This window comes from Ochotona princeps, chromosome 1 (assembly GCF_030435755.1).
Source record: "Ochotona princeps isolate mOchPri1 chromosome 1, mOchPri1.hap1, whole genome shotgun sequence".
NCBI classification, from domain to species: Eukaryota; Metazoa; Chordata; class Mammalia; order Lagomorpha; family Ochotonidae; genus Ochotona; species Ochotona princeps.
The window spans coordinates 5,202,787-5,230,664 of NC_080832.1; the positions used below are offsets into that span (position 1 = coordinate 5,202,787).

The 27,878-nt window shown below is 41.5% G+C and overlaps 1 protein-coding gene across 2 annotated transcripts in view; it reads left to right on the plus strand.

Moving 5' to 3' along the window:
• The window catches only part of PRKN (parkin RBR E3 ubiquitin protein ligase), a 1,179,505-nt gene that overhangs the window by 438,947 nt on the left and 712,680 nt on the right, over nucleotides 1–27,878 (plus strand). For both annotated transcript variants that reach the window (XM_058656181.1, XM_058656677.1), the window contains exon 4: nucleotides 25,786–25,904. In XM_058656181.1, the coding sequence (XP_058512164.1) occupies nucleotides 25,786–25,904 (119 nt within the window). The remainder of the gene's footprint in view (nucleotides 1–25,785; nucleotides 25,905–27,878) is intronic.

Below are 27,878 nucleotides of genomic sequence, written 5' to 3' on the forward strand. Positions count from 1 at the left end.
GTGTCACTTTGAGGATAAGAATGGCATGAGTCCATGGTTTCTTCCTGCATTGCCTTCCAAGTTAAAGGACAAGGGTAAGAGAGATAAATGTGAAACAGGTGTCAGTTCTTTGTGCTTTAGTACAGTACAGAGTGAAAATTGACACTGTAATTTCATACTTTGAGAACTGCATATTTAAACTGTTTTCAAAGTAAAATGAATGTTGGTATTTCTAGATGTATTAGTCATTTGCATAGTTTTCTACCTTAGAACTATCACTGGACATGTTTTGGGTTTTGAAAAACCATGGCTTTCAAGAACTGGGTTCTAATGGATTTAGGCATATGGGAGAAAATTTTAAGTTATTCCAGATAACAAAAACCAACAAGAAAAATGCATGACTTGGTTCAAGGCCTTAAGAATGGGGGAATCCCTATGTTATGAATGTATTGCTTAGCTTAAAAGATTAAGGCAGTGTCTATAGCAGATGGACATGAACAGAGCAGGCTGACACTAACGTCTGGACTTGGTTGTAGGGAAATCATATGGTGACCCAGCTGTGTATGCAAATGATTAGGTACCTGTACTCTACAGTGAGGCAAGTGAGCAAAGCTAAATGCAGGGAAAGGCCAGCATGTTGATATGCTGCTCCTGCTGTGTGGAGGTGCCCTTGGCATAATGGGAGAGCAGTCCCATTCACCTCTCAGTCGTCTCTACAGGGAAATGGAAGAGGAACCATCCTCTTTCCCCAGGATTGGTGTTTCCTTGTAAGCAGCCCCTTAGGCCAAGGAGACAGTGGGGTCACAATCGATTATAAAAGGATTGATGTGATCTAAACTAGAAGATGATGTGAAGAGTCATACAGGCCCAGGACTTCCCAGACTCCTGTTAACTCTGTTAGCCCCTGAGACTCCTCCATCACTTAAACTTTGTTCTGGTTGTTATGATTGTACACTGGGAATAGGACCGAGTTTACTCAAAACCCTCCCAAACTTCACCAGAATTTCCCCTAAGCTGTGTAACTTGACCCACGTAGCCTTCATGGATAGTTTTTCTCATTTGTACTTACTTTTCTTCATCCCAGGGTCATGATGGGACTGTCCCTCAACCCCCTGTGTCCAGGAAGGAGTATGGTTGACTTTGAAGGGGCTGTCTACCCACAACTGTTCATGTGTGTGTCTTGAATTCTCTTTTTAATTTTTTTTAATTGGAAAGTCAGATATACAGAGAGGAGGAGAGACAGGAAAATCTTCCATCCATTGGTTCATTCCCCAAACGGCCTCAACAGCCAAAGTTGAGTCGATTTGAAACCAGAAGCCCAGAGCCTCTCCCGGGTTTCCCACATAGGTGCAGGATCCTAAGGTTTTAGACCATCCTCAACTGCCGTTCCCAGGCCACAAGCAGGGAGCTGGATGGGAAGCATAGCCATCAGAATTAGAACCAATGCCTGTATGGGATCCCGGCATGTGCAAGGCGAGGACTTTAGCTGCAAGACTACTGCTCTGGACCCTTGGTTTCTCTTTCTAAAGGAAGAGAAAGAAACATGGTTTTTCAATAATATGTGGTTTTTGTTTGGTTGAATAAAAGTGTAATATATCAACTCAATGTTGGGGGTTTATTGTGTGTTGTTTCATAAAAGCTCACAGAATCTCTTTAGTTCCCACTTAACATAGCCTCTATTGTTACCTGTAACTAGCTGTTAATGTTATAGGCATCAATCCTGTTGTTTGAAACATGCAGAAATTGGGCCCGGTACTCTACTTCCCATCTACCTCCCTGCTTTTGGCCTGGGAAAGCAGTCAAGGATGGCCAAAAGACTTGGGACCCTGCATCCATGTGGGAGACCTGGAGGAAGTTCCTGGCTCCTGGCTTCGGATCGGCACAGCACTGGCTGTTGTGGTCACTTGGGGAGTAAATCATGGGATAGAAGATCTTCTGTCTCTCCTCCCCTCTGTATATCTGACTTTGCAATAAAAATAAAAGAAATCTTAAAAGGAAACAAAGAAAAGAAAGAAACATCTAGAAACAGAAAAAAGAATACACTTGTAAAACATGATGCCCTATAGTCTGTTATAACTGTTGCATGGCACATTTTTAACACGAAGTCTAAGAAAAGCTTATACAGAGGAGTTTGCTATCTAAGACATTGCAGGATTTCTGATTTTGTTGTTTGTTGAACAAATACACGTTTAGTAAACTGTCTGGGGATGCAGCTGGGAGTAAGGTGAGCAGGCTCCTGCCCTCATGGCTGCTGGGTTAGATTGTCAGTGTTGAGGAAACAGAGCTCACCAAGCTCCATGTGTGGAGTCCAGCAGTGAGCGACCCAGTCCCGCCCCATTGCTTGGCCTTCCAGGGTACAAACCAACAGCCTCCTCCACACATCCTACCTCCCGGCGCCATGCTGCTTGGTAGCCTTAACAGTAGGAGGGACACTATTTCATTTTGTGTACCAAGGATAAATTAAAATTGACTATGAAGAAAGGTTTATTAATGCACAGTCTTGCAGAATTCTTAAGGCGTTTCATTCATTCAGTGTCCAAGGCTGGAGTGTTTTTAGTAGTGGAATCCGTCATGGGTTCCAGGCTGTAAGCTCAGTTAGAAATCAATAGACAGGGGCTCGGCAGCGTGGCCTAGTGGCTAAGGTCCTTGCCTTGATCCCATATGGCCGCTGGTTCTAATCCCGGCAGCTCCACTTCCTCTCTATCTCTCCTCCTCTCAGTATATCTGACTTTGTAATAAAAATAAAATAAATCTTAAAAAAAAAAATCAATAGACAGGACGATGGGGTCAGAAGTCAGAAAAGGGGAATGAAGGGACATTTCTGAAAATATTAAAAATATCAAGAGTGCGATTCTGTCTGTTCTTTCCAGATTCTTCCTTTATTTGAAAAGCATGGAGACAAGGAATGGAAACCTAGGTTCATTTAGTGTCTGTCAATCCTGCACACCACTCCTTTAAAACAGTGGATTCTCATTGGTTAGATTTCAGCATCACGTTGTTTTTCTTCAGTTAGGACAAACCAGATGTTCAGATTCCTAAGACAACATTAGCAGCAGCCGTTTTCTGTTGCCATTTTTTTGCTTGGCTAATAACTCTTTCCCATAGGTGCTACTTGACATGAAACACATTGCCTGCACCCAGTGGTATTTGGCTATCAAACCAATGCAATTGTCCCAGTCTTTACTCAGGACACACACTTATGAAATGCTGCTGTGTGTGACATGACGGTGGGTTCTGTGGGCTGTGCTCAACGTGGTGGGGTGGGGCAGGCAGGGAGGTCTGCAGGTGCCTTAGACTCTGGCTTTCCCAGATTCTCCCTCCCCGCCCCCGCCCCAGTGTGAGTCATGAAGCACCATCACGTCAGGTTCACTTATATTTTCACATTTTTTTAAATTTAAATGTGAGAGATCAGAGTACAGATCTTATGTTTTTCACTTTTTAAAATAGTGCTGAATCACTCCAGTTCAGCAGGATGCTAGGCCATCGTGATTCCACACTGGGGGCTGCTGGTGAGTGTGTGTGTGTGTGTGTGTGTATTTTGGGTTGTTGTTTGTTTGTTTTGTGCAATTACGCCAGGACACAGCCACCATCTGTGACCCAGGTAGATGCACTCAGAGCAGGCCATTTGGGCCTTGGGTGTTATGGTGACAGCCCGTTCAGCTTTTGTCATTGTTTCTTCCCAAGCACTTGTAATACCAGAGTCACTGGTTGAGGCAAAGGAAGGCTCAGGAAGTAGATAGAACATGCAATTCCTGAACAGGGCGTTCTCTCAGTTCAGAGGCGCCCACTGAGTTGGGCAAACCTCCCTGTGAGTCTCTGATTGGGTCCTGGGGTCCTAGAAGAAGCTTATTCCCGTGTGCTCTCCCCTGCACGCAGGTTAGGGGATGAAAATATCCTCACTATGCCAGAGAGCACTCAGCCTGAGTTTATCTTGAGGTCTGCTAGTCAAACCAAACAGGAACATTCATTGCTGCTGGACATGGAGGACTGTCTATGAGGGACTGTCATCTTGAGGCTTCGTTTCACAGAACAGGCAGAGTACAGCATGGCTCCCCAAGTCCAGATTCTGACACTGTGCCCTAGATATGAGCAGACAAACTCATCTGGGCTTTCAATCCTTGTCTCATAAACAGGCATTGAAAAGGATAATAGTGTTGTTCAGCTCATGTAATCATCAGTGAGTGAATATTACAAAGTGGCTGTAATGGTCTTTGGCACATAGTAAATGTGGTGTGATCCAGGCCTGGCATTGAAGAATGAGCAGATTCCATAGGCAGAGATGTGGGAATGGCTTCCCAGAGAGAAAGAACAGGGCAAAACAGGCAAGGGAATGAAATGCCTTTATACAGAGGGCTTTATTTCGTATTACCAGTATGGGTGTGTGTGTGTGTGTGTGTGTGTGTATACACTTAGGGATTCATATTCATTTTGATGACAAATTGATTTAACATGATCAGGGACTAGCCTATGGGACATAAGTACTTCAGCTGTCCCAGTTGTTCTACTCACTCACAAACATATCTCTGGTCCCACTAAGGATGAGCATCCCTTCCCCCACCACTAGCAGTGCCACTCTTAGTTCTATGATTAGTGTTAATTGCATCTGCTTGCCTCTCATTGCATGCTAGTCCTGTGCTGAGTGTTTTAACCATAGTGAATTTTTATAGTGACGTTCTTTTGTGGTCTCCATTTTATAAAAGCCACCAATACTTGGATGAATTAACTCACCTTTATTAGTCTTTTATGCTATTAACAAATGACCACAAGCTGATATGGTGTCAAGACACACACATTTATGGGCTCACAGGTTCTTTAGACTAAGAACCAGGGCATAGTGACTTGTGGGTTGTCCAGGTTTCAGAGAAGGTGCTGGCTGAACTACAGTGGTTCTGGGTTTGGAAGTTTCTGCAGAATTCACATGATTGTTCAGAGAACTCAGGTCCTGTAGTTGTAGTTCGGAGGTTGCAGGGTTAACACTAGCTGTCAGCCAGGCCTCTGCTGTGCCCTAATGTTTGCCCTTGTCATGGACACTCTGAGGACATGGCACTCTTGTCTTCTAAGATTTTTCCCATTCTCTTTCAAGCAAGGCTGCAGACAGACTTTAAATAGAGTTATTCTGATTATCCTGGACTCTCCGGAATGAACTAAATCAGCTGATGTGGGATCTTGTGTGCTTCTGTCTGCAATATCCCTGCATCTCTGCCATCTATTGTAAGTTGTTGTCACATGTGCCACGCACGCTCAACTTGAGAGAGCTGAATATAGCACGTTTGTGAGTGGATGGATTCTTGGGCACCATTCTTAGAATTCTTCCTCCCTAATTTCTCAAGTTGACAAAATTGAGAAGTTTGTGTTGAATATGAAGGGTCATTGTCATTACCCTGCGCTTTGTAAAATCTACTCTTGTGTTTAGCATCATGTTTCCTTATCCTCAGACACAAATCCCATGTGGAAACTATATTAACTATGGAATTAGCGAAGACTTGTGTATGATCCTGTCAGTGAATTCTCCATTATGACAAGGGTCTGTTGTCTTCTGAAAATGCTTTCTTCTTATGTCATTAACAAACCAGGTCACAGACAAGAAAGCAAATATTTGCCCACTTACAATGTTTTCTGACTGGCATCTGATAAAAGTAGCTTTTTGAGCTTATCCCAGGCTCTGTCTAGATATTTGTACCTCAGAAGAGCAGTGTGGACATACTCTGCCATTTCCCCCCTTCTCTGCCATTAGTGTTGGACTGAAAGCTTCACATGCCTTCAGTCATCTTATTTTTACTAGTTAGTAATAGAGGGCAAATAGAAGTATATTGGATTATGGTTTATGAGAGTAAGAGGTTTGACTGACAGTTTGAGAGCAATTGTGCTAAGCTCTTTCTATGCTGTTACATCTTGTGGATGGTCCCATGTGCCATGGGCCACATTCAGAGGTTATTGCTACTCCAAATTTGATTGAAACCCATGAACTACTGAATAAGGTGCACTTTTTTGACGAGTTCAGTGGCTTTGGCTTAACATAGCCGTCAAAGGCAGAAACCATGACTTCAGGAATGTCTTATTATTCTTTGTAGTTCACCAGATTTCATTCGTCAACCAAGTTACTGTCAAAGAAATGACACAGATGCTAAGTTGAACTTCTGTTTCATTTGGTTGCCGATTCAAAGCCTTCAACAAACAGCACATGCAAGAGACTGAGCTGGGCACAAGGGATAAGGTGAACAAAGAAGAAAAGAAATAAAATAATGAATAAAAATCTTGAGAGGAAACATAGGCAACATATGCATTATTTGTACTTCAGAGTCTTGGAAAAATAGAAGAGAAACCCGGCCAGCAGAACAAATATTTCATGCAGTGTTTTCTAACATGATGAGGGAAGTTTTTTTTTTCTCTACTTCTCATTCTTTTCTGACTCCTTGAAAATAAACAGCAATGAGATGGCCCAAACCAGGGCAAGATCATTTAGTAGCAGGTACTGTATACAGTGAGGTTCAGAGTACATCCCATTTCAAGAAGATGATAAAAAGGGAGACATATGGCTTTGATGGGAAGCTGAGTCTGCCTATGCCCATTTTTGACCCCTTTGCAATGAGCAAGTCCCCAGGGAAACACCTGCCTTCAAGTGTCTCCTAACACATTGCTCCTTCCTTGCCTGTGCTGGACAGTTGTGCGTTGTTTGCCAACCTCCACCTGATGCATGAATCGTGGCTTTCTGCCCTGAGTTGGGTTTGTCATTGGATAAGCTTTATGACTTGCTGTCTGTGAGCGCTGACCTGACTGGGCTCATCCATGACTATTTTTCCTCATGAGGTTAGCAAACTCATGCTAAGCAAGAGTATTGTATCTCATTTATAGTTCTTAGCCATCATTAAGACACTTAACAATGCCTTCAGAAAGGTTATTGGAAAAAAGTGAATCAATGAAACTTTGCTGTGATGCACATTTTGTGAAGCACATTTGTAGAAAAGGCCTTCAGAAGCATTTAGAGCACAATGCTCACATCCAGAAGAAATAGATATATTTTAAGGTCACTCTCTTGAGGGAGCACTTTTATTTATATGTATAAGCATTGACATTTTACATTCAAAGATGTGCTCTACATCTCATAAAAATTCACATCGTGACGGAATCTATCTGAATAACAAAATGATTAGGTGCATGGCACAAACATCAAATTCTAGGCCTGGCTGTTTTTCCAGCATGCATATTTTTTCCATGGATTTCCTGAAGACCCTCTCATATATTATTGTGTCTATTTTTGTGAAGAAATTGGGACTCGGATGTCTTAAATACTTGTCGTCAAATTGTGCAGCTGCTCAGGAGCCCAAACTGGCATCCGCATCCAGTTATTTTAAAATTATCCATTATGTTAATTGTATTCTCCTTCTCTCTTCATGCACACTCCAGTTTTTAATGTTGGCTTTATTTGCTTGACCTCTCTAATACCATAAATATTGTTTTAAACACACACACACACACACACACACACAAAACCTGAAGTGTACTGTGGTCTCATTAAGCTAGTATGCACTCCCACAAATGATAGTTATTTTTTTTATTTATTAATTTCATTGAATTATGTGACACATTTTTTTTAAAGCCAGGTGACTCTGGGAAAACTGCGTTTCTGAAACTTAATTTTCTCCAGTAAAACTGATTAAGTAAATATTAGCTTCTCGGGGTCCTCTGGCAGAATCTGACCTCAAGCAGGCACAATAGCAGGTGCTCAATAAACTGATGTGATGGCAGCCAAAGGTGTCATCAAAGATTGTTAAATAAATGTAGGGCAAAGAGCAAGTAGACTCTACTCTCACAGCTGTGCTATAAGCCAATATCTGAAAGCCATGAACCTGAGAAGACAAGATATTTATAGTTGATTTGGTGCAAAGAAGTGGCAGTTATAAAACAATAACCATGATGGCATGCAGTTCCTCCAGGTCGGTGATACTTACTGCTGTTTCCGTGTTATGCTCAAATATTAGCAATCAATCCCTAAACTGTATTTACTTATTGACTAAAGAATTAAATCGAGAGAGCTAATGAATCTAAGGAAAAGTAGTTGAGTTGTATATTTCCAAGAATAAAAAGCATTCTTTTCTTCAAAAAGGCTATTTTCTACACACCGTGGAGGACACTTAGAAGATGCCGCTGTTTTTTTCTCCCATCTTTATTTTAAAATTGAAAGGCATTTTGTACCTGATGTAGATTTTTCTGTCCATTTAGAGTGAAAAATCTCTGCCAAGAGACATAAGACACACTATCAGATTCAGCTGGCCAGAGTTTGAATTATCTATTATATGCGGTTCAATTTAGAAATGAAATAAAACTGATAATGAAGAATTCAGGAAGCTGGAGTTAAAACATGAGTGGCTCGTCAGATTTTTTTTTTTCATTAACAGTCTGGACTTTGCCTCCGTAGTTGGTTCATAAAACATTTTACGGAACTCTGAATCTACTAGCTCCTAGTAGATTTTATGGAAAATTTCCAACGAAAATGAGCTGTCAGTGGTTGATTTTTAGAGAAGGGTTGTCTGACTAAAAAGCATGCGGTTGACCATAGAGAGATGGAGGAAGGTAATGAGACTCTCTGCCTCTCTGCTATAAAGGAGCCAAAGTGAAGACCCTGAGCGTCTGGCCTCCCTTCTCTATAGCACCAACTACCACGTCCTCTTGCAGCCACACACACTAACTTGCTTATTATCCCCAAAATGACTGTTTTCTGCGTACTCTACTGAAGTCTGAGCCTCATGAATTTTTAATATATAATAATGAATGGTTATTTAGAAGGAAAATAGTACCACAGAAGCTGAAAATTAAAAATAAAAATGGAAGAAATCACAAAATCTAGGAAAAACAAACTACACCTCTGTGTTTTTCTTTTTTTTTCTTTAGCAGGTGTTTGGAATAGTGGTTGAGATGTCACTTAGGATGTCTCCATCCCACATCCTAATGCCTGCATTCTGATCACCGTCCTGTTCCTGTGCTAACACTGAACCAGCAGCAGGTGACAGCTAGAGTACCGGAGTCCTTGCCATCCACATGGGACACCAGGATTGAGTTCTTAGCTTGCAGCCTAGGTCTGGCCTGCCCCCCCAATTCTTGCAGGTGTTTGAAGAGTGAACCACTGGATGTCTCTCTCTCTCTCTCTCTCTCTCTCTCTCCGCCCCTTTAAAATAACTACATGAAATTAACTTAATTATACTTTCTTCTGTCTTTTTGGTTGTATGTGCTATTTGTTTCTCTTATGAGAAAGATGTAAGGTCACTTTTAATTAAAAAAAAAAGTATGTTTCTAAAATATTTGAGAGTAAAAGAGTCAGAACATGGGAATTAGAGAGAGAGCAAGAATGGGCTCCCATCTGCTGGATCACTCCCCGAACGTACTGAATAGCCAGGACTGGGAGGGATCCAAACCCAGGAGCTGAGAATGCAAAGCAGGTCTCTCATATGGGATTCAGCTTTGTTAGCTGTCCTTGCCACCTCCCAGAATGCTCATTAGCAGGGATCTGGAGTGAGGGACTGGAGCCAGGAACTCGGACACTTATATGGGAGGTAGGCATCTGGGCTCATGTCTTAACTGCTATGCTATTTACCCATCCCTAGTTTTCTTTTTTGTTACTGACAAGTTTGATGCACAGATTCATGAATTTTTTGATGAATCTCATAACTTAGTGTGTCACAATTACTCAGTAGGCTTTAAAAATTGTAATTAGCAGACTGAATAAATCATCAATGTCCTGATGTATGGATTTGCCAGGAGGCTGTCCAGAGCAGGCTAGCTGTCTCCCTGCCCAGCTCTGCCCTTGCCAGCCTTCAGACTGTCAGAGATCTCAGCGTCCCTCCCTTCGCCTTGTGCCCTGGGCAGCGTTCTACTTGCCAAACCCGGGATACTTCCAGGTTCTGGCTCCTCTTTCAGCAGGAGGAGCCGTACCAGGAGACTCTCCAAACACCATTCTGTCCTCTCAAAGACTCGCCCACCCCCAGTTTGATTTCTGGGTTTGAATTGTGTGTGTGATTTTCACATCTCATGGAGGACACAGCACAAGATTGTTCTGGAATGTCATTCCGTATTCCTTTCTTACTGGATGTTTATATTATTATAATGCTTTTTCTTAAACTAGAAGTAATTGTTTATAAATTAAGTATTTCTCTAATGGATATAATTGCCAATAGTTTTAAAAATAGTTTTTTTTAAAAGTTTGGGGGACCATGTGTGAGAAGTCAGACCAGTCATATCCAATGTATATGCATGTATTTGCTTTGCTGCTCTGGCCCCTACACAGAAACCCTAGAAAGGGGAAAGGAAGCAGCAGGTGTGGGGCGGAAGTGGATCTCGGGACAATTGCTGAAGCATGCTGCATGGAGCTTGGGGAGAGCACAGCAGAGGCCCCGCCACTGTCGCATTATGCTGGGGACAAGAGCACATGTTTACAGAGCAAACACCGGGACCCAGAAGCGAGAACGGGCTTGTAGGAAGCTGCGATTGTCTCTGGTGTCTGGGCTGTCTCTGTGCAGTTCTGTTCTCCTGGCCAGAGCTGCCCTGCACTGCAAAGTTGCCACTTGGCTGACATGCTTGCCTCTCGTAGACTCAGCTTGCTCTCATTCTCCTCTCATACCATGGACCCTACAAGTTTATACAGATACAGAGAAAGCAGCAGTGTTTAATCTATAGAAGGTTATTTCATTTCTATTATACCATTTTAAAAATGAGGTTATCTTAAAAGTCTGCTATTATAAATATAAAATATCTATATTACAAACAAAACAAAGAAACCCCAAAGAAAATGAAATACCACAAAAACTGTTAAGGTAAATGACCCCACTTGTAGAAAACAAATCAAGTGCAGGAAATAAAATCTCTAGTGATACCATCATCTGAGAAACATATTGAACATCTGAAAAGGGTACTTATAAATTACTTTATTAATACAAAACTGATTAAATTTTAAAATAATGTCTATTTTTTATAACTTTTCTATCTTGAGAAATCATTGTCACTGAGTAAAGAAATCTCTTTAATTATAGGATATATATAATGGCTATATATGTGTGTGTTTACACAAATATGCTGTATGTGTAGGTGTCTTCCTAAAAATGTTCTTGTTTGTAACAATCCAGAATTTGGTATTAGCATGGACTTGAGTCATTTGCAGGCTTCTGCTGGTAATCACCAAGTCATAGTTATTACTGCAAATCCAATTTTACCTAAATTAATACAGAAGCAAAGCAAGGGCCTTGGCATTGAGTAAGATTTTGCTGCTAATTCTTGAAAGTGCAGTGATGCAGCCTGGTCTTATCACGCCACAGAATCAGCCGCTTGTGTCAGTGAACAGCTGTGTATCAGGCCTCTCTGGCAGTGGGGCAGGGCGACTTTAAGTTCAAGGTCCATCTATGGAACTTCAGAGAGTCTAATGAAATCACTTCCAAGGGACCAGATGGTTTGGACAGTTGATCAATCAGTCAGTCCTTGTCTGAAAAACTCTGTTTTCCAAAATCAGATCATGAAGTCATTTTGGAAAATCTAGTGCTAAAGATAAAGGCAGCCTTGAGGCAATGACAGCCTAACCGGGATAGAGTGGCTATCAACAGAGAGGCTGCCGTTCTCATCTGGACTGCACGCTGCTCAGGTTTTGCCCTTGGCTGCCTTCAGCCTGGCTCATGTATTCAGCAGTGACCATCAAGGGCTTCATCCTCAACTCCAAAGCCAATTAGGTAGAATAAACAATAATTCCAATAGTCTAAAAACTATTAAAATAAGACTGTTCGTTTTTTTAAGGATGACAGAAACATGACTGTCATAATGTAACCTTCCCTGAACGATGTAGTTAAATGAAGATTTATAAGCAATTTATATTTAATCTTTTGACAACATTCATTTAGCGTTGCCAAACCACAGGAGCTGAGAAACATTTAGTTTTAGAATCCTGACACTGTAAAAAATAATTATCAACCTGCATATCATTTTTTCATGGGCTTAGGAGAACATTCTTCATTATATTGTCACAGAGATTAAGTTATTAAGTTATTTTAAGAACAGTTTATTGTGATTTAAGTTTTTGAGAACTAAACATTTCTTACACTACAATGTTAATTTCAAGTCCAGTGTCTTAGTTCTTGCACAAAATACTGACCATTTTCATTTATTGACATTAGGGAGAATGCAGCAGAATGTCACTTTCACTCTCAAAAATCGCTGAAAACTAACAGGGTAAATGGAAACTCTGTGCATTATAGTGGGATAGAAAGCATTTAAGTCTCCTGAGAAGACTTAATTAATGTGCAGTAGGAATTGGGGGAGGGGCAGGGCAGAGGGTTAATTAGATGAATGAATTAGTTAAGACTTCCCATTGGATGTGGTCATCTGGGTCCCAGAAGATGGAGGATAGATAAGTTAGTTAAAACTTCTCATTGGATGTGGTCATCTGGATTCCAGAAGATGGAGGCAAGGGATTTGGGGGCATGTGGAAACAGGATGAAATGACACATTGTTAGATTTTGCTGGCAAGAATGCCGGGGAAGGATGATACGTGAACATTTGTTGTGTAATTATTGACACACAGCCCTAGGCTAGAACTTTCATCTTTTCTCCCCTGAAAAATGAGGTGTTAAAGTGTCACTGATTAAAAAGTAAAACAGAACTCTCAAGCAAATGCAAAATTGATATATGCAAATAGGTAGTTAATTTATTTAACCTAGTAATTAAAAGAGGACAAGAGATGTAATGACCAAATCTGAGAGCACCCAAGAAAAAAGTGGCCTACAATCCCCCTACTTGTCTGGCTGTCTGTTTACCTATAAAGAAATGGTAATGCCTTTCACTGCATACCTAACAGACAGCAAAGTCCACTGTGCAGCACACGCTAGAGTGTACTGGCCTTTCCACCCGGTGGGTTGTTCCCTGTGAAAGGACCTGCTCACCGTTTCTTTGTCCTGTTTCAGTGTTTCAAATAATTTCTCTGACAATGAGTAGAATCGTCTGAGATTTCGGTTCAGCATGATTCTGGAGAGAACAGCAGGTAAGAATGGAAAAGTATGTTTCATGCAAGCAATGATGGTGTTAAAGTTACTGAGAAGTGAATTAAATCCTATCCAAGAGGCAATGAGGACACATTCATTGAAAGGGATATGATCGGAGATTTACTTTACTAAAATTAAGCTGAAAGCAGTTTGGAGAATTGATAGTTCTAGAGCCTAAAGCAAGGTGACTTATTAAGAAGTCGCGTCAGTCCAGAGTTGAGGGGGAGGAATGGAGAGCGTTGTTCACAAGCACACCTGTATCAAGACATACTGGGCCTAACTGCTTTTGCCAGATACCTATAGCATACCATCATGTAACAGAAGACATTATTTATTAACCTACATTTCAAAGGGCAAAAAAATTAGTTCACTAACATTAATACCTGTTTTAGGAACTATCGATCTCAGAGAATCAGGCTGGCCGTGATGCCTGAGTCCCAGCTTTGACACCAGTCCCCAGCTTCCCAGTAGGCAGCACTGATGGCTCAGCTGACTGTGTTCCTGCCGCTGAGCTGGCAGACTTGGGTTGAATTCCCCACTCCGGCACTATGCTGCACCAGCTCCTGGAGTGTCAGGGTATGGGACTGTCTTTCTCTGTGACTCCTTCTCTATCACCCTGCCTTCCAAATGAATGAGAATGAATAATTAAGCGTTTCTGAAGTTGGCTTAACTATGATGAGTGCATCTAGTGCTATTTTAAGAAATATTTAATCTCTATTTCATGATTATTGGTGAAACATCTTTATGATGATAAAATAAAATGCCAAGTTCATTCCTTGCCACATAATTTTCTTAAGTATTTCTAACATGCAAATGTAGTTGTCCATGTAATTTGTGGCTTTCAGTATCTCTGGGGGCTTGGGATTTTATGTGATAATAACAAAAGGAGACCATGAAGTTAAGAACCCATTGAGAAGGAGCACACACTAACATAGGAAAATGGGTTCACAATGAAGAACCTGGGGAACTAAGAGAGACCCAAAACTAAGAGCTTGGCGAAATATAGTCATGTTAGTATTTTTTGGCTTATTTAACCTGTAATTTTTATCCATCCTGTGGGTACTACTAGTCTGACTATGAGCATTGTTGGTTTCCTTACTGCTTGTCAGGCTTTGAGAACTAGAGATGAAAAAGGTAGGAAGCTTGGGTCCTACAACGGAATAAGCATACAGTGTGTGGGGGCAGCAGGTAAGAGGATGGGCTTGGGAGCCTGGTGCTGCAGGGAGGACACACAGGGAGCTGAGGCAGCTTGCACTTCTGTGGTTTCCCGCTCAGTTATCTGGGAAAGCATGATTCTGCCCACCAGTTTCTAAGGTCACCCATAACACAAAAGTTGATAAAACACAGGTGAGACAAAATGTGAGAGGGGAAGAATGTACACTTAAGTCATGGATTCTTCCAGAGACAGCTGCTTGAGGCTGTACTTCATCCTTAACTCAGTACAGCCCCACGACTTTACAGTCTAGCCAGTATCTGAATCTGCCAATGTTGTTCTTGAATTTTAAATGTGCCGTGGTTGAATTGTTTGTCACGGTCATTGTGTGGGATTTTTCTCAGGCTTTGTACTATCCAGCGTATGCAAGATTTTGTGTTGTTGCTGGCTGGAATGTTGGTAAGATTCTACTGGTTTCATTTCCTCAGCCTCATCACCCTCCTTTCTTACTACCATTTGTCCCAACCCAAGCTAATCTTTCCATTTCAGTAACCAAGATTTCCTAAATCGCAAAAGCTGTTTATTTCCCACGGAGTGATAAATTCATCAAGATCTTCCACCATGGAGGTGGAATACTGGTGTGCCACAGACCTTTAACATGAGGCAGTCAGTGTTCAGTAGGAAAGATGCAGCCCCTGAGCTGGACAAGATGCACACCCGTGACACCCCTGGGTTTCTAGAATCTTCTTTCACTCAGGACTCATGATCTGGCAGGACGGGCATGGTCCTTGAGCACCTGTGGAGAGTGTCCTGCCCAGAATGAATCTAGCGTGCCCTTTCAGAAGCAGACATCAGTCATGATGTGGTCAGCCTCAAGTGAAGGAATAGTCAGTGGCGGATGCATGGTGTGGCAGTGCAGGTGTCGCTGTAGACTTCCAGAAGTGCCCGAGTGCGAGTTCTGGCTCTGCTTCTGCCTCTGACTATCCGCTGATCTGTGCCCTGAGTCAGCAGGAACACGTGTCCCTGCTAGCCAGGCGGGAGATCCAGACTCCAGCCCAACCCAGCCCTGGCTGTGGAGGAGTGAATCAGCACAGGACAACTCTCTCCTTCTCTCTGACTTTCAAATAAACAAATAAGAGTCAAAACAAATTCTCTCCTAACCATGATGACTTCGCCATGCATTCTCAATGAATCACTGTGCCATTAAAGAAAAACAGTTCTCACCTATTCTAAGAGGTAGTAGAATTGCTGCTACCAATGATTATTTTTTGAAGTCAGCACTGAGAAAGACCAGGTTTATTAGCATTGTATGTTTTGTCTTATTATTTCATATAGACATAAAGCGCTATATTTGTAAGAGATTTCTTTAGTATTAATAGTGTAGATAGGAAATAGCATGCTTAACTATTTAAATGAAGCTAATTGTACTGGCTGTAGCGGATGAAGTCAGGTGAGAAGCAGGGAGTGTGGAGATGCACCCTTGGCCTGCTGGTCTCCCTAGTTCCGGCCCTGCCCTCCACTCTTCATGTACTTCACAATTCTCATTCGCTAACAGCTAGAACATTTACAATTACATTTTTTGTGTTCTTTTAAATAGCAAGAAAAGTGCCACATCTTTAAACATAAATAAGAATTTCTAAGACCCGTCAGGTCATGGCATCAGTAACCATTTCTGGGTGTAACTATCCATTTGTAAACTGTGCTAACCCTTAAAATGAGATTTAATTTTCCTCATTGTAATTGCTGTGTGTACATATGCATGCCAAATGCCAGACTGTTAAAAGTTATTGGAAGTGTCCATGAATGGTTTAGTGCAGTTGAAGGAGGCAGTTGGGTGGCAGAGATGGCACAGGAGCTGTCCTGGTGGTCACTCACAGCAGCCTGGGAATCTCAGCCTGTGGGCAGGAGCCCTTCCGGCCAGCCACATCATCAGTCTCCTGCTGTTCTGAACAGCAGCGCCTCTGACTTGAGGTCATTGTCACTTGGCGGGCAGGAGCACATGCTTTGCCATCAGAGAAGCTTGTGTTCAACCACCCCTCTCCCCGATGAACCCCGTGGCTGTCTTGGGGTTCTGCTCAGTGCTGAGTCAGCTCCCTCGGGTACAGAATGAGCAGCCTGCATGGCTTTCCAAGAATGGACACTCAGCAAGTCTGACTTTGCCAGGAACTTTTACAATGTGTTGAAATACCCATCAGTGCCATTTCACAGCCAGATTAACAGCAGCTTTCAGTTTGGTTGGTGATCTTAAGTTCTTAGAGGGCATCAGTTACCGTGGAAATCTCATCATTTAGCCTGGATCCATATTCCTTGTTTGCTCTTTCACATCCTAGTTTTGCTCACATCCACCTAGGCCTCTTGCGCTGTAAAGATGCATTGAAAGACTTGTGATTGTCTTGTATTTCAAATTGATGTAGGGACTTTGTATCACAGTTTATGTTCCATCATATGATTAAAAATACAGCTGCAATTTTCAAATGAATTAATTAAGAATTATATCTACACTACTTCTTAAAACCTGGGTTTGGTTTAAAATGGTAAAACTGTGCAAATGCCAGCATTCAAAAATCAGAGACATGATCACCCATGGAAGCAAGAAGTCCAAATCCTTATAGGAGAAGCCTGTGTTCTAAAAACCCGGCAGAGCAAGTGCAGAGAGTGACTGCCTGGGACACTCCCTGAGTCAGACGTTGCACTCAGTGATTTGCTTTGTTATTTTATGTTTATATTTCTGTATATGCACATAGGTTTATACATATATGTGTGTTCATGTATTAACTATATATGTATATCCTAATATCTATGTATTTTGGGGATCCAGCAGGAAAGCGTCCACACGTCCTGGTTGTTTTCCATGTGCCTACAGTAGCTGTGGTTGAGGATGCAGCTGGAAGCTGGGACTTCCATCCAGTTCTCCCACATGAACGGCAGGGATTTCACTGCTTCAGTCATCGCTTGCTGTCTCCTAGGGTGCAGAGCAGCAGGACTGGACTCAATCCTGCAAATTAGGACCCAAGAATCTTGGCTTGCATTGTCACTGTTACATCCGACACTTCCCTCCGTTACTAATTCCAGCCTTTGCAGTGGTCTGTGGGTTAGTGACTGTCATCATTTCCGTTTTGCATATGAGAAAAGGAGCACCGAGGGTTTGACCAATGCAAGAGACAAAGCAAGGCTTACACTTGATGTAGGTATTATGGCTTGCACTTTAAGCCTACACAGACATTTCATTTAAGATTCATTCTTTTTTTTTTTTTTTCATATGAAGTTCAACTTTAGGTGTTTGGTCTACTTTTTAGAGTGCTGTGACTTGGCTGGCACTTGTCTTAACTCTGCCCTTCCCCCCTGCCCACTAAAAGGAAGAAAAAGCAACTTTAATTTACTCCATTTGGCTTTGAACCTTGTTATTTATTTAAATCTAATGCTTAAATCATGTTTTGCTTTGTAGTTTTGTCTTGGCACAAGAGGTTTCATTATTACTCACAAAGTGAATAATGAAAAAATAAATTGGCAGCAACAACCAAAAAAAAAAAAAAAAGCTTAGGCAAGAGCATTAGTTTCAATCAGCACTTTCTCTTCACCAGATGAAATTATTGTGCAGATACATTAATTAAAAGCCAGCACAAAAACCAGCAATTAAGTTATAACTCTTAAAGGTAGCTTTTTCTTGGAGATTGCTAACCATGTTTGAAAGTACATGCGCTGGATGGGCGGTTATGTAATTGGGAGTTGTTTATTATATAGCGTCACCTTGGTTACTCCACAGGAGTTAAGTTTCAGGCTTGTTAAAACATGGAATAGTGCAATTGGATTCAGTTGGGAGTAATAATCTATTGGACACGGATTGGGGTGAGAAGCATTTATGTAATAACTGTCTTAAAGTATCTCAACATGATAAATGTTCAGAATCTTAGTATTTCTCTGTGACACTTACTTTCATCAAATTCGATATTTTTTTTTATTCATCTTATGCATCATTTCTTATGGCAAGTTGGAGTTAACGCTGTTGATTTCAAATGCAGTAACCCATCAATACAAACAGCATGTGAAGCTAATCCAGAGATCTGACTTATGGAAGTATATTCTGAAGATTTGATAATTATGGTTACATCCTCTGTTAGGTTTGTTGCTGACTCTCACACTATCTTTCCTGCTATGGTTTTGAGAACATTTAAAATATAGGAAAATGCATTGGCCTAGCAAGTATTTATTGAGTAGTTACTAAGTTCCAGGCAATTCACTAGATGTCTGTTATATGTGAGGAGGTTGTATTCACTGAAGGCAGGGTGAGTGTGTTAAGTCTGTGAGACTTCCTGGGCTGAGGCTGGGGGTGTCTAGGAATCACAGGGCAAGCGTGATCCAGCCCAGTAGCATGACAGGACACTGGTCACTTCACAGAATCATTAGAGGAGCAGATGTGGGGGTGCTCATTGACCTCCCCAGAGAGTGCAAATGGTGGACATATTGCAGTGGGCTAATCAAGGGTGAATTTCACCTACCAAACTTAGCATTTCCCTTCCCTAGCAGTTTGCAGTAGATTGAATTGGACATGATTCTCATCATTCTGATTACCCAAAGCAAGATGCCATGCAGAAGAGCTGATTTACCACTGGAGTGATTTTGTGTGGAATAGTTTCAGACTAATAATGTTACAAATTGTTAAAACAAAAACAACTGAGTTATTTCAGTCAGTATGGGAAAGAATGAGTACTCTTTCCATGGATCTTTCCAGATGCACCTGCTGGACTCGAGACCATACTGATTTTGTTTGCTATTTTGTTACTGCTTACTTGTTTTATGAGATATACATCCAAGTAAATGTGGTCAAGAATTGACTGAACATCCACCACACAGAAATAAGAAGAGTTCTGGAAAACGTGGGTTGGAAGATTCTCTGTACCTCTCCAGCTACCATTGCCCTGATCCCTAACACAGCTGTTGAAATTCTCATCATGGATCTCTTGCACAGTAGATTTGTAGAGACTGATTCGGACTCAGCTTAATCCTAAGGTGACTAGGGGAAACGGATGAGATGGTGGTGATAGTACAATGCCACCTCAGTGCCACCTTGATGTTTACGCAAAAATGACACAGCTGTAAACGGAAAGAAGCAAGAGGGAAGGAGCTGTAACTACCAGGAGGCATCCTAGGAAACGGGAGGATTTGGCAAAGTTGAAAGGGAGCTTCATGTCAGGGGCTTGTGCCCAAATGCCTATTTTGGGCCAGTCAAATGGTTGAAAGATGACATGAAAAACTGGGTGTTTCATGGTCTTCCGTGTTACTGTTTAGGTTAGTGGCATGACTTTGTGGAGAATTCTTACAGGAAGTGCCATTCCAACTGGATCTTGAGAGAACAGGTTAGATTTCAAAGGTGTAGTTGGAAGTGGAGATGGTACCAATGCAATCAATGTCTGTGTGGAGAGCTGACACACTTGGCATGGGAAGTGGACACGCGACGGCCAAATAGCCTTGGTCATCCTCCCTGTCTCTTCTCTGTTTGGAGCTCCCTGCAGTGCCTCAATGTCTAGCAATCTTATCTCTCCTCCAGCTAACACTAGTTTTTATACCAGCGCAGTTAAACGTGAGTTATCATACATCCTAGGATGACAGGAGGGTTTCTTTAGTGTGTCACTTGTGTTCAGTATTCCTGGAGAGGGAGGAAACGGGGGCAGGCTGAAGAGGAATATTTATTCTCATTCTTCCATGTCGTCTCATTGGGTAGCTGTTGCCCGTATGCAGCTATTTAAACATTAATTCTTTGAAGCTGATAAAACCAAGGATCATTCCTAGTCAAGTTTCAAGCTCTGCAAGCCGGATGTGGATAATCGGGAACATGTAACATACAAGTGTACAGTGTAGTAAGATGGACAGGCTTCCTTCAGTAGAGAAGCCCTTTGAAAAACACTGTACTACTCAGTGTTCCACCATATTCATATGTGGCACAGATTTTAAATCAATTGTGCCCTGCCATCTTACTCTTTTATAATCTATCAATACTGAACACTATATTATCTAGGTATAAAGTATGTTAAAGTTTATTCTTTCTGTCCTTGGAAACAAATCACTCAGGCAATTAAATTCTTGATGCTCTGCAACAGTCGGTGATGGAAACTTCTGAAGTTAATGAGAAGTTTTTTCATCAGGATGAAAATGGCTTTTTTTAAGTATCCATCTGTCTTATCAAAACAGTCTTCAGGCTGCAAGCCCATTATCTAAAATACATAAAAGAAAAATGATAACTTTGATGATTATGCTGACTTTTAAAAGAACAAAAAAGGAAAAACAAAGCAAATAATATGTATTCTTTTTAATGACCTGTATTTGGTACATTGTAACTACTGTTCATACTTTCAGCAAGTCTTTGGACCAAGAAAACCAAAGGGGAAAGAGGAGCGTGGAATATGGATTGTGTTAATGGGGCAGAGTGGGCAGAAAAATCAAAGGGGATAGAACTAGAGTGTAAAGGAGTGGTAGGACCCATGAATGACCTCTTGGTAGCTCTGACCTTAGCCCTGCTTTCAAATTCTCTGTAGAAAAAATTTTAAAAGGAACTTTTGAGTGAACCCAGTGTACCTTTAATAATTATTTCCTAAACAGATTAACCTTTTGGCATATGATAGAATAATTATGGAAGATTTTTGATGGCTTGGGATACCTAGAAGAACTTCATGATTATCAGCAGGCTCTCTGGGAGGATTTGAGAGTCTGGTTTGACACACCCTTCCCCCAGTAATTTTGTCTTGACCTCTCGTAACAGCTTGCCAAACATTGTAGTTGTTCTGCATAAAATGGTTAATAAGTAAGTAGAACTGTTGAAGTAATCAAATCACAGGCTCATAGTTTTGTCATGTTTTTAGCATGTTGAAGGGTTTCGGGTTGAAGGAGTGTGGCGTCTGTGTCTTAATTACAAATGCTTCAGCCGCGTAAATTACACATCCATCTCTATGCACACAACTTCACTTAGAGTGCAGCGAATGCGGCAGAGTGGTTATAGTTAATGAATCATAAGTAAGGAGAGAATTTGTTTAATATTTCTCAAGGTTCAAAAACTTATTAGATAAAAAAAGGAACTCCTATAAACCTGAACATAAGCTATTTTGATTATTTTGGGTGAAGAAGGAAAATGTGACCATAGAAAAAGTAGAATACGAGAGAAAAGGGATCTGAAAACCCAAGAAGAAATGAAAGGGGGAGATTCATGCTGTTGATCAGGGACAGACATACACCTTGAGAAAAATTGTTCAGATCATTCATCCAGCGGCCTTGCTGTTCCTTTAGGAATTATGACCCCATATGCAAGAGTTCTTACTGCAAGCCCTTCAGCCAGGCCAGTGGGAATGCTGCCTAGAATACTGTCAGGGAGTTATTTGTTTGTATTCCCATCCAACACCCTGCAGGCCACAGCATGACCCAGAGATGCTCGCCAAGTTTAAATTGTGTTGTGTAGCCAAATAGCAGGAGAAAGGCACCCGAAAGGTGCTTGTGCACTCAAGATTTACCTGGAGCCCTGGCTGCTTGGTCGAGTGAAGCCAACAGCTTGAAATGTGTGGCAGCCAGGACTGGCCCGACCTTGATCTTCCTTAGCCTGGCTATTAATCCCCAACTTGAGCTAGCTCTGGGAAGCAATGTGTAATGGATTGCATGTCGTCTTTATGCTGCTGGGGCACAGACATTGGTTTGCAGTATTTCTGAATAACTTCTCAAGGACTGTGAAGGTTGCAGTGTGCACAGACGGAAGAGTTTCCTGGCCTTCACATTCCTGCCTGGACAGAGCTTGAGCAGAAGCAATTTTGCCTACATCGTTTTTGCTCTGGGGAGACAGCAGAGTCCTTCAGTCTCATGCCTTTTCTGAGGGGTTACTTCGAATGTCATCAAATTTTCTTTGTCAGCAGTGTGACCCCATATCCTCTTCAAGAAACTATTGTTGGCCCCATTCCTCTTCTTCCTCTTATTTTACTGTCTCATCTTTACTGGTTGAAAAGTTCATGAAATAGTATTTGTTGCTACTGCTAGCAAAGGCTTTAATGGGAAGGGTCCATACCTCCTCTGCAAACCTCTTTTAGGACACTTTAAAAGTGCCACAGTTCTTGTGGTCTGAATATCATGCCAGTTACTGCAGTACAGATAAATCTGTGTAATAAATAATTCCATGTTACATTGATGATGGGCACTACCTTAAGAGTCTCTTTTATTCAGTTATTCTGTTGACTAATGGCAGCATGATTTTCATAGACTTGAATATGTCACTTGTCAAATTATTAAAACTTCAAAGAGATATGAGAAAGGATAGCTCCATGTGTTTGCTGTTGTACGTTGTGACGCTCCAAATATAGGATTGAAGATCCCTTTCTCACATGCAGGTCTCATTTCCTTTGGATATATTCCCAGAAGTGGGATAGCTTGGTCACATGACAGATAAATTTTCAGTTCTCTTAGCATTTTTCATACTGATTTCCACATAATGCCTGTACTAGCCACTCTCTTACCCGAAGTGAAGTAGGGTGTCTTTCTCCCCACATCCTTACTAGCAGGTGTTGTTAGTAGAATTCTGCATGTGGGCCAGTCTCACTGGAATTAGGTGGAACCTCAATGTAGTTTTAATTTGTATTTCTCTGTCAACTAGAGAGCCTGAGCATTTTTTCAAATGTCTTATAGCCATTTGAATCTGTTATTTTGAAAAAAAAAAGTCTGTTCATTTTCTTACCCATTTCTTCTTCATCAAAAGAGGAGTAGATAAAGTAAGTGCAATACAGCAACTCTGTGGAATGTGACTCAGCCATTAGAAAGAGTGAAATTCTACCATTTGCAATCAAATGGTTCCATACAGAATGCTCAGTGAAATAAGTCAATCCCAAAAGGACAAATATCGTATGTTCTCCCTGATATAAAGCAGCTTTCAAGCAATTACAAAATCGGTAGCACTTTTAATACTGTTTTTTTCCTGCTACATCACAGGGGCTTTAATAATTTTGTTTTTATTTTCATTCATTCAAAAAGTTTTCTTATTAATTTCCTCATTGCCTCATAGTTCACACAGTAGCATCATTTGCCTCAAGAAGATTTTTAATTTCCTTTTTCGTTTCTTCAGCAACACCATGGTCATTCAGTAGCATCTTACTTAACTTCATGTTATAACTTCTTTTAAATTTTTTCTTCCTGTTTCTGACCTTGTTTTATGGCTTCTCACTTAAAGGGATGTATAGTGACTGTGCAATAGAGACTATCATATTTGGGTTGTGAAGGTACAATGCAATGTGTATCTCTACTTCCAAATCAAAGATGGACTCCCAATGAAACTGTTAAATATATCTTGACCATAGGATGTTGGACTCTGCCATTGTCTGTATCTACAATGTCTGGATACACTTAAATAGCAGAGTGATAGACATATGACTGATGATGAAGGACTGAACTATTGTAATGATATAGGGGAGGGAGATTTGGAAAAGGAGGAATGAAAATCCCAGAGCCTATGGAACTGTATCATAAAATAATAAAATAAATATATTTAATATTTAAAAATATTTTAATGACTCATAGATCATACAGTAGCATCATTTCCTTCAAGAAGGTCCTTGATTTTCTTTTACATTTCTTCAATGACACATTAGTCATTCAGTAGCATATTATTTAACTTCATGGTGGTGTTAATTTCTTTTTTCTCCCTGATGTTGATTTTGTTTTGTGGCTCTTCATTTAAGGGGACATACAGTAACTGTGAAATGGAGACTAACATATCCAGATGTGAGGATACAATGCAGTATGCATCTCTACTTCCAGACTAAAGATGGACTCTCAATGAAACTGTTTACTATATGACGATAGGATGATGGACTCTCTGCCATTATTCATGCCCACAATGATGAGCATATGACTGTGTGTGAAGAATTATACATTAGTAACGATATAGGGGAACTTGGTGGGAGGGGATTGGGGAGGGTCTAAAGGAAATCTCAGGGGCCTATGGAAATGTATCATAAAATAATAATAATAATAATAATAACAACAAATAAAAGATTTTGAAAAATAAAAATATTTTTAAAAGTAGTTCTGCATCAACATATTTGCTCCTGCTTTTCACACTGGAAGCTTAATGTTAATCTCTAGAGAATAATGATTATGGTAATGTTACGTTGCAAATATAAGATAGAATTATAAACCTGGAGATCTTCATTGGGCTTCACATTTTACAATGTATTGTCACAGTCCATGTTGGTAAAGGTAACTTCATTAATGACATTCCATTATGTTTATAGAGGCCTTCCTGTTTTGAATTTTTTTTACTTATTTGAAAGGCAGAGCAAACAGACAAGGAGAGAGCGAGAGAGAGATTGACTTCCTGTCTACTGGTTCATTCCCCATATTCCTGCAGTAGCAATAGCTGGGTCAGGCTAGGATAAGAATCCAGGAACTGGGACTTGCATGCAGGGAATCAGATTCTTGAACCATCATCGGTGCCCTCGCAAGAGGTTTGTTATCCGGAAAATGAACTGGCAGTAGATGCAGGACACAAAGCAGCCCCTCTGGAATGGGATGTGTGCATCCCAAGTGGTGGCTCAGTCAGCTGTGCTGCAAAGCCCTCCTCTCTATCAGCTGCATTTGTGTGTTAGTGAAGCAAATGGGGCTACATGAGACTTTGAAATCCCTTGTTGTTTTATTGTTAAGTGTGTGGTAATTATTTCATACAGACAGAAGCATTTTGGAGGCTGAAAGCATTCATGATGTTAAGAGTAATGATAAAATAAAATAAATTTTAAAGGTTTATCTGTGACTCACTCAGTACCAGCATGGTAATAGTTAAAGGAAGCAGCCATTTGGTGGGTTTAGAAGTAAGAATGTTTAGAAAGATGGTTATCTTCTTCTTAATTCTCTACATGCATGGAAAACATTGAAAAGACCTTTCTGACTGACAGAGGAAGCCCACCCCTGTGTGGAAGCGTCTGAGGAAGTGATCACAGGTGTTTATGGGGTTTTTCTGTTGTTCCTGTTTAACCTTGAACATGCATCATTGAAATGGCTGCTGGGTGGTGATGGAGAATATCAGTGAAATCAAAGCCTCCATGTTTGCATGTGGCTGCTGGGTCTGTTGAGCTGCCAGGGCTCAGGCCTCTTGTTTTTATCCCATGTGGGACTGCAGAAGTCTTTGCTGGAAACCTGGCAAATGGACCGTGTCACTCAGAGTATGAGAAGTGGGCTGGTTTGTCTCTGTAGGTGGCGTGATATGGGGTGTCTGGAGTGTTCACAGCTGAAGCAGACGCTGAAATAGGCTTCAGGAGCAGTGGTCTCTCTGTTTGTCATGGGCCCTCAACGTTAAAATCCCCTTTTCAAACTTCACCAGTAAATGGCACTTAATTTTGCTGTGTTGCAAGCGCACTTGGCTCGCACACTTGGCAGCACTTTGCTTACTTGGCTGAGTAAGTTACAGGGCTGTTAGCATGAAAAAGAAAACACACTCGCTTGGGCATAAAACTGGGTTGTTTCATTGAACTGTTGTTTTCTCCTTGGAATATTTATTCCACTAATGATTCAAAATGTTCCTGAGGGGTGAGATTTGAAATTTGCCTCTAACAAGCCTTGAAAGAGTTTCCTGTCTGCTTGGACTCAGGATTGATTAGTTCTGTTTCTGCTTTTTCCTCCCTGCAGGGAGAACTGCCTACAAGAGCTTCTACGTTTACTGCAAGGGCCCCTGTCAGAGAGTGCAGCCAGGAAAACTCAGGGTTCAGTGTGGCACCTGCAGACAAGCCACACTCACTTTGGCTCAGGTAAGGAGACACTTCCTCAGCGTGAAACCGCAAAGCAAAAGCCACGTGTGTGAACAGAGCTGCCTTTTTATGTTGCTGATTGTCTTCATCTGTAAGAGAAAACTTAAAGCAGTATTTCCTGCGGTTGTGACGGTTAATGGCAGCAGAAGTTTGGTTTGCAAACAGGTCTTTGTCATGTAGACTTCTTTCTGCTCTCAAGTTTAGGCAGCTCAGGGACACCCTTTTCCTACTTTAACCCAGGTCATTTGAAAGCAGGTACGGTGACTGTTTCTATGGCAGAAAGAGATTTGGCTTTGTTTGGGGTGTCATTCAGAAGGCAATGTGAGGGAACTTCTTAAGCTATTGGAAAATATTTCACATATTGATCTGCTCTGTGGAATGCTGCCATGGTTGTGTGTGTACGCACATTATGTCCGAATCCACTGGACTGTTTAACATCGCTGCATTCAAGGTTACTGCATGTGAGTTACACTTCAGTAAAAGGCGACTGACAGGATCCGCACAGAACAGGAGCAGAGCCTACTGCTTGGCTTTTCCCTTGTTCAATTGTTGGGGGAAAGCAAAAGTTGGATGATACCGGAAGAGCCAAGAACCTCATATAAATTTGGGACCCAAGTGTTGATAAACAGAATCTTATTGGAAAGCCTCTGAATGCATCTGTGTGGTCAGGGCAGAGTGAGAGCTCATGATGCCAGCCTGCAGCGTTCATTCTCTGGCTCTTGAGAGAAGAGGTGATCTAACACTGACAGGAAGCATGAGGCGGCAGGTGCACAACCGTGTGCCTTAGTCGTGCAACGTGGGGCACGGGGCGTGTGCTAATGCCAGCTAGTAGGGGATGAAGAGCATCGGGCCATCACAGCTCTGAGCACAATGAGGAGGCAAAGAAGACGGGCTGTGGCAGCTAAGATCCTGGGTGTTGAAACTCCTCATTTAAAATACAGGCTAAGGAGAGGAACAAAGGGAAAAGGAGAATTCAGCCTGCAGCATGTGTCTGAACTAAGCCCACGTAGCATGCTGCAGAGCTGCAATAGGATGTGAACAGGGTTGCTCAGCAGAGCCTGGCACAGGGTAAGCACCTGGCAGGTGGCAGGGGCCATGGAACTGCTGTGCAATATCAGCAAGCAAGTGAGCCGAGAGCCTGGCTGCCCCAGCTGAAGTCCCGAGCTCCTAGCTCTGTCCAATCGGGATTGTCTGTCCGCTGGATTAATAGTATCCTTCCCTTAGATGTCATGCAGACTCATTCACACATGAAAAGTACTTACCACTATAGCCTGGCCATAAATATTTACGGTATTAAGAGCTTTATTGCTATTTTTCAGTTATTCTTACTCATATGCATACATATACAATGGCAATGTCTTCAAAAGCTTCATGGAAATGCCTACTATTAGAACACTATGGACAGATTTCAGTATATTTTTTTTCAATATTTATTTAATTTTTATTGGAGAGTCAGATTTATAGAGAGGAGAGACAGAGAATAAGATCTTCCATCCACTGGTTCTCACTCCCCAAGTGGCCACCGTGGCCAGAGCTAAGCCTATCCAAGGCCAGGAGCCAGGAGCTTCTTCTGGGTCTCCCACATGGGTGCAGGCTCCCAAGGCTTTGGGCCATCTTCCATTGTATTCCCAGGCCACAAGCAGGGAGCTTGATGGGAAGTTGAGTAGCTGGGAAATGAACTGTCACCCATATGGGATTCCAGCACATGCAAGGTAGGACTTTAACCACTAGTAAATAGTAAGAGAAAATGAATTTCCATTCTCTGGTTCAGTTCCCAGATTCCCGCAATAGTGCAAGATGGGCCATCTCAATGCCATTATCTCAGAATTCAATGTAGATCTCCTGTGTGAGTGACAGGCACCCAAGAACTTGAGCTATTACCTGCTGCCTTCCAGCATCTACAATTCAAATTGTCACTGTACTCGTGACAGTAGTGAGCTGCCTGTCATAGGTAAGAGTCTCATTTAAATCATG